We start from the raw sequence: 7037 nt of genomic DNA, 5'->3' as shown, positions 1-7037 counted from the left end.
CTAAGCGTGAAAACGCCGGAAATTTTTTATTTACTTAAAAGACATAGCCGTCAGCCGAGTTTGGTCCAGAGTTTAGCTGCTAAAGTTATCTTCTGTCCTGTCGTTTGAAGCAAACCTTTTAGCTCTGGCATTGGTCTCCCATTATGTATTTATCTATCACTTCACTGGATTGGAAGTCCATTTTCCAGGCTATCGCACGCCCCCTTCATTGAGGCAGAGGTTAGGTTTGCCTCCCCTATGTGCTTTTTCACTGTGGTTTTTATGACAGATCAGCAAGACTAAATAGCTTCTTCACATACGTGAAATACATTACATTACATTACCTATTATATGGATACAAACGACATAATAAAAGTGTCTACAAATATTTCAGTGATGACAAACAATGAGAAAGCAAAAGTCATGCGCTCAACCCAGTGTGTGAGGGATTGCACAATCTGAGATGAGGCGCAGCTCGTCGCTGCCTCACCTCGCGAGTCGCCTCTCTGTTTGAAAAGCACATGGTCAAATTCAGCGATTTTGATTATAAAAATGATCGGAATCATACAAAAAAAATAATTTAAGTAAAGATCAGTAGATACATATTAATATTGATTTTATCATTATTTGTTTTTTACTTTTCATGAGGTATGTGTATGACCTGTTTTCTACTGCCGGGCGCTTCACTGCAACTCTCCTATTTCAGTTTGGTTTTTAGAATGAGAGAATTTTAGGAGGATGCCATTACTGTGGCTCAACTAGGAGTCAGGTGCAAATGGGCCTTGTCCTGACAAGCTAGACTCAAAGAGTAATGTAAAGGGAAAAGAATATGTGTTCCCACTGTCACAGTTTTTCAAGAACACGGAGAAGCTAGGCCATGCCTGATGCAGCCTCTGTTGATTTTCTGTTCCTATTGTTGGCCCTTTTTTTTGTGCTTAATACCTGATGGAGATCTGTGACGTAATGTGCTTTGGTGAAGTGGACTGGAGTGGGTGGTCGGGAGGGTATTGGGGTGGGTGGTTGGGTTGGCCTGTGCCCGTGCAACATTCAACACAGGAATGTTTATGATGAAACTGTTACCAGAGCACAAAATTGTTTACAACAAAGTTATTCATAGATCTTGCCTCATAATTTTGTTGTCAAAGTGCACCAGATTGATGCACTGAACTTTAAAATGTGCAAAATGTTCTTATATATAAAATATATTCCCCCGGGGAGCATGCCGGGCCCAGACCCTCCTAGGGGGTTCGCATCGTTGTCACCTTTTTCATCACTGATGAGTTTGCACCCCTGGGCATACGTGAGTGTATATGCGCAGGCGCTCCTGCTCACACTTCATGCCACCCCTGCATACGTCAGTGCCCCCCTTGTGCCACCCCTATCAAAAATGTCTGGACACGCCCCTGCTTACAATACACCCATCCCAGTCTCATGACTTCCTGATGCTAGGGAAGGTGTGTGCTCAGCATATCACATATTTCATGTTAAATGTTAAATGTTTATTTAAGTTATAGTTTATGTATAGGTGGTGGTCCAGACCAACCTTACGAAATCTATTCGAGGTATTAGATAACGAAGTTCATAGAAACACCTCGGAACATTAAGGTACAGCTTAAGGTATAAGTTACGAATGGTGTAGCGTTAAGAAGGCCTAGGAAACCCACCTTAAAACTTCTGACAAAGTAGATTCCCTATAGTAAAGCATTTCGATGTTTCACAGCAAAAACGCTTAGGCTAATGGATCTTTAATAGGGTGTAACTTAATTTATAAAGTTGCATCTGAGTAAAGGCTGCATATATCCTGCATTTTTAATGTTGGGAGAATATGCCTGCATACCCAACTGGATTTCTTATAACTGAAAAAGCTCTTACTTCCTCTTTGCTTTATAAGAAGGTGGGAACTAATTGGACAGGTTGCATGAAGATGACTATGCTATCCGGGCAGTTTTCAGCAGTACACCAAATACAGTCCATGTATTTCCGGCCAGCTCAGCGCGCCCAGAGTGTTGTCAGATAGGTTGTAATCTTCCGGCAGTCACTGCTGTGAATTGTACTACTGACAGCTAGCTAGGTTTAAGTGAGGACATCAGCCTAAAGATGGTGTTGCTTACTATGATCGCTCGTTTGGCAGATGGCCTCCCGCTTGCTGCCTCCATGCAAGAAGACGAACAGGTACTACAGCTGTGTTTCACTTTTCGCAACACTCCCTCTAATTCGGAAAACGTCAGCTGTCTGTCAGTGCTAGTAGCTAGCTGGCCTAACACGCTAACCCGTAAAGACTCGTCATTCCAATGCTGCGTTTCATGAGAAGTGAAAATGCTATGAAATGTCTTTATAAGCTGTATCGTACCGGTTGAGTGTAGGTGTAATGTTACCCAACGCTGAATAGTCTTTAGCCACAGTTACGATTAAACTATTAGCCAAGTCATACCTGTGATATGGTGTCACTGTAAATGTATCTAGAAAGCCAACTGATAGTTTTACCTCTAAAATTATACTTACGCCTACATTAACCTACATTTTGTAGGTCGAGTAATCGTAGCCTCAGAATCATATTACCCATTTAATGATTAATAAGCTCAACATCCAAGGATCTAATATGTTTTTTTTTCTTGCTTCCCTAACCGCTTCCAATTAGGGGAGTGAAAAGGTTGGTGAACGTCTAGCTTTCACTGTTGACCAAGTCCAACTTGCTAAATAGTGACCTCATGTGATTATGCTTTCCGTTAGGTGTCTACTGTCTGTCCATATTGGTCCACCTTAAGCGAACTGTTTTCCCCCCTAATTTCTTGTGTGTAGCTTGGAAGAGACCTGCAGCAGTACCAAGCCCAGGCTAAACAGTTGTTTCGGAAACTCAATGAACAGAGTCCAAATCGCTGCACTTTGGAGGCAGGTTCCATGTCCTTCCAGTGAGTCCAACTGCTATTTTTTATACTTAACAGAATTTTACAGAATTCGTCATTGTGTCTTTTCCCTTCTGGATAATGCAACACATTTTCAGATTTATTTCACAATTTCATTGTGTTGTCCCTGAAGACTGTCTCTAATTTCGTATTTCTTGTAGCTATGCTATAGAGAAGGGAGTGATCTATCTGGTGCTCTGTGAGGCAGCATTCCCTAAAAAGCTTGCCTTCGCGTATTTGGAGGACCTGCAGGCTGAATTCCACGAGCAGCATGGGAAGAAAGTCACCACCGTGTCCCGACCGTACTCCTTCATAGAATTTGGTGAGAACTGCTAAGGGGGACAACACACACTGTCCCATTTGCAAAGTGTGACACTCATCAATGGAATGGAATGTCCACCATCAATGTAATGGTGTTTCTCATGGTTCTTTCCTCTCTGTGTTGTGATGCCGTTCTCAGACACCTACATCCAGAAGACCAAGAAGTCGTACATTGACAGCCGAGCCCGCAGGAACCTGGGGAGCATAAACACGGAGCTTCAGGATGTGCAGCGGATCATGGTGGCAAACATAGAGGAGGTGCTCCAGCGAGGAGAGGCCTTATCCGGTAATATTCAAACCTGTATCATCAGGCACTGGGTATCGCCACCCACCCCAACAATTCACTACATGTTACGATACAGATGTCATGATACACTACATTATAATGCGTCACAATATCACAGATATTCACAATGCTCACAAAAGTAATTCATCACCTCATATTTACGAAAAACAAAACTGTATTAATCTTTTAGGAGAACAAATGGCACCTAAAGGCACCTTTAATATAGTCACCCTTATAATAAACAAGTGGGTAGTGTGTTAATATTAGGTAATCTATACTATAACAATTAATTCATTGATGATACGAGAAGTCAAAGTTCCAATACAGTATTGTGAAGAATAGTTTCACAATCCAACAATAAATAGTCCGTATCGTGCCACTCTAGTGCCAAATGGTTTGGTATGACATCCTCATTGATTTTTTTCCTTTGATTTACTGAAAATAGCATATTGTCGCAATGTTCCAAATTTCCGGACAGTATTATGATATGCCCTTCTCACAACATATATTTGGAGACAACTGATATACAATTTCCTATTCTTTTTTTTTCTGTACTCTACAGCTTTAGATTCAAAGGCCAGCAACTTGTCCAGCTTGTCAAAGAAGTACCGCAGCGACGCCAAGTATCTGAACACTCGCTCCACGTATGCCAAGCTGGCTGCTGGTGGTGTTTTCTTCATCATGCTCATAGTTTACGTCCGTTTCTGGTGGCTCTGAAGAAAGACAAAGGAGAGGAAAAACGTTTGGGAGGAGCATGACTCGACTGAAAGAGAAAGCAGTGACCACATCCATCCAGACTGTTTGAAAAGAAAGTCCCCTTTCTTTCTCTCAAGAGGAAGAAGAGAGACTGATCTACACACTATCCTTTACTGTGCAACATAGATTTTTGTAATGTAATCAGTACGGTAATAGAGTTTTATTAACAAAGCAGAAGTACCCTTTGTTCTGGCCTGAATTGATGCACGCGTGTGTGCGTGTGTGCGTGTGTGCGTGTGTGTGTGTGTGTGTGTGTGTGTGTGTGTGTGTGTGTGTGTGTGTGTGTGTGAGAGAGAGCATCTGTGCACTTTGTGTGTGTGTGTGTGTGTGTGTTGGGGAGAGAGTGAGTGAGTTTGCTGCAGAGGAAATGTGCTGTGCTTTTCCTGTGCTATGTTTATCAAGTAATTGTCTGACCGCATCTCTGCTCAACCTTATTGTAACGTAATGCAGGACTCTAAAACATTCTTAATCACATTTGCCCTGAGATGACCTGAGGGAAATAGTTGGTTCTTAATTCCGTGCTTATTGTCCAATCCTGCCCCAGTTGGCAGCCCAGACAAGATTGGCTTAGATGAACAAATTGACTAATGCAGTTCAAAGGTCATTCTGTCACACCATCAGGCTGTGGTTGAGTTGATCAGCTGACTATACTCCTGATTTCTGCATAGCGTTGTTCAATCAGATTGTTTACACAACTGAAAACTCCATGTACAAAATACAGATTTGGTCCAGGTTTTGCACATCAGCTGGTTAAGGTTTGAGGCTGTGGAAGTCCTTACTTAACAAGTCCAGCTGAAATAAAGTTTTCTGTCGGCCCAAGTGTCTGCTGTTTTTCATTGAAGGATAGACAATTTTGAGGCTTATTCTCGGAGTTAGAGATGTACTGAATCTAATTTGCTTAACCCTGTAATGCACACCATTGTGTGCTTTTCTGTGGACTTTAAACTAAGTGAAAGGTCACAGTAATCCTTATTATGAGAGCAAAAACGGTGTCATTGTAATGAATTCTTTGCTGGTGGGCTAAACCTTTAGAGGTCTGAGAGGAATGGATTTGGATTGTAAATTTCATTAAAAAAACAACAACCATGTGAAGCCGTTTTTACAGCAAAATATTATTCACTGCAAAATGGCAGGTTACCCAGCAAGAATAATCGCGAATATTCCGTTGTTAACACGTCAGCCTGGTTATTATGATGTAGGGCTATAGCCTGCAGAGGGAGCTCTTTTCCAACATTACCTTTAGGAATATGCCATTCCGTTGGTGTGTAAATTTAAGATTTCCATCAAAGGGACTTAGGTTGACATCAATGGAACGGCCCTCTCTACTGTTAACATATTTTCGCGTGAGTCGCGGCTTGAATGAGCTCTTGTTCAAGAGGGAAAACGCACACTTTAAGAAAAAGTGTGGTCCCTTTATTCCACCAGTTTTTTGGGTGAATTTGGACACGAGGTGGGCACATAAGAAACGAGAAGCAGCCGAGCGTAGCGTGCGAAGCTAACCACAGGGCACAGAGCAGACTCAACTTTTCACCTCTCGGTTTCGTCTGGCTTCAAAGGAAGTCCGTACACTCAGCACTGGTGCAGAGAAGGCTGGTACTTTTAACCTTGTTTCTATCAGGAGGTACGGATGCTGAGGCATTTAAAGAGCAGCAAAACTAGTACATGAGAAAACAAAAGCACATTTGACTCAGTGAATTATCGTACACATCCGGGGCTCTTCTTTTGCTAACCCTTGTTCCTTGTTAACATGCTTTCTGGAAAGCTTAGTAGCATGGAAAGTAAGACACACATATCACTTTCACCCACAAAAGTGCTCAGCCCTCAGTATGAATAAACAACAAGGCCCTTTTACGTTCACAAAAAAAAAATCACCTGAATCAATTCATTGTTCACTGTCCTTTTAAAGCTATTGGTGTTGGTACTCCAATGGACTCCCACATCCCTGAATGTACTCTATATTTTTTGCAAGTCTTATCTTTTTTTTTCTTCTACTTAAAATTCTTTATCCTCTCCTAGCACTAAGAGCTCCTGTCCTTTCTCATCTAGCCACAAAAAATACATTAACCTGTCAAATGCATGACCAAGGGCAAGAGAATCAGTGACTTGTGTGTGTGTATGTCATAGGAGTTGTTTATAGCATGTTTATATGAGCGCTGCAAACATGTCTGCAGCAGAAAAAGAGGAAGAGAGGGCGGTTCTCTTGAAATGAAGTTAGAGGCACAGTCCAAAAGAGAAAACGGGAAGACACTTTGGTTAACAAAAAAGCGTGGGCCTACTACAGGACTCATTTTGATACGAGCTGCTTAAAAGACATTGAGTGAGGTGTTGCTTGCTAGCCTTTTCTCTTTCCCTTCTGGGTTTCCATGGCAGCAGGGAGTGCGTGACAGTCATGTGAAAAGGAAGCTGATTGGATTAAAATACTTTGTGTGATCAGGGGTCAGGGATACAGCACACACACTAAACACACCATAAACTGATTATACATACACACAGACACACACACACACAGCACTGTATGCCAGGCAGACAGACCTCACGCATTGCAGAGAACACAAGTAATAACTAACAAAAATAGCATATAGTAGTCTGTATATACACACAGTGACACACTGTCACACACGCACCCTTATCTCCAAAGCTTGCTCAAAATAACATGCACTGTAGTAGCGCCTTGAAATGAAACATGTACTGTGGTTTAGAGGAGACTACAGTGACTCAGACGGTGCTGTTGGCCATAGGGTGCAGGGACTGGTACAAACTGGGGATTAGAAGCCATGTGTTCAGCCTGAATC

General features: G+C 42.1%; 1 protein-coding gene across 2 annotated transcripts; it reads left to right on the top strand.

The window, feature by feature from the left end:
- Window positions 1–1910: 1910 nt before the first annotated feature.
- Window positions 1911–4528, top strand: sec22bb (SEC22 homolog B, vesicle trafficking protein b). Of its 2 annotated transcripts, XM_031575232.2 has the most exons (6): window positions 1911–2151; window positions 2618–2629; window positions 2779–2888; window positions 3044–3204; window positions 3343–3489; window positions 4052–4528. In XM_031575232.2, the coding sequence occupies exons 1-6, from the start codon at window positions 2077–2079 to the stop codon at window positions 4204–4206; spliced, it is 660 nt and encodes a 219-aa protein (XP_031431092.1). In that variant the 5' UTR covers window positions 1911–2076; the 3' UTR covers window positions 4207–4528. The 2 variants fall into 2 exon arrangements, with proteins under 2 accessions (XP_031431092.1, XP_012676272.1); XM_012820818.3 differs by lacking the exon at window positions 2618–2629 and having other exon boundaries at window positions 1913–2151.
- The last annotated feature ends 2509 nt before the right edge of the window (window positions 4529–7037 follow it).

The sequence above is a fragment of the Clupea harengus genome, chromosome 10 (genome assembly GCF_900700415.2).
Source record: "Clupea harengus chromosome 10, Ch_v2.0.2, whole genome shotgun sequence".
Taxonomy (NCBI): domain Eukaryota; kingdom Metazoa; phylum Chordata; class Actinopteri; order Clupeiformes; family Clupeidae; genus Clupea; species Clupea harengus.
This window is presented reverse-complemented; position numbering and strand designations above follow the sequence as displayed.

Excerpts from the sequence above, each read along its gene's own strand:
- sec22bb (XM_031575232.2), top strand. The coding sequence starts at position 2,077 with ATGGTGTTGCTTACTATGATCGCTCGTTTGGCAGATGGCCTCCCGCTT. Across the intron at positions 2,889-3,043 it reads GCAGGTTCCATGTCCTTCCA|CTATGCTATAGAGAAGGGAG; the intron begins GTGAGTCCAACT and ends TATTTCTTGTAG. Across the intron at positions 3,490-4,051 it reads GCGAGGAGAGGCCTTATCCG|CTTTAGATTCAAAGGCCAGC; the intron begins GTAATATTCAAA and ends TGTACTCTACAG.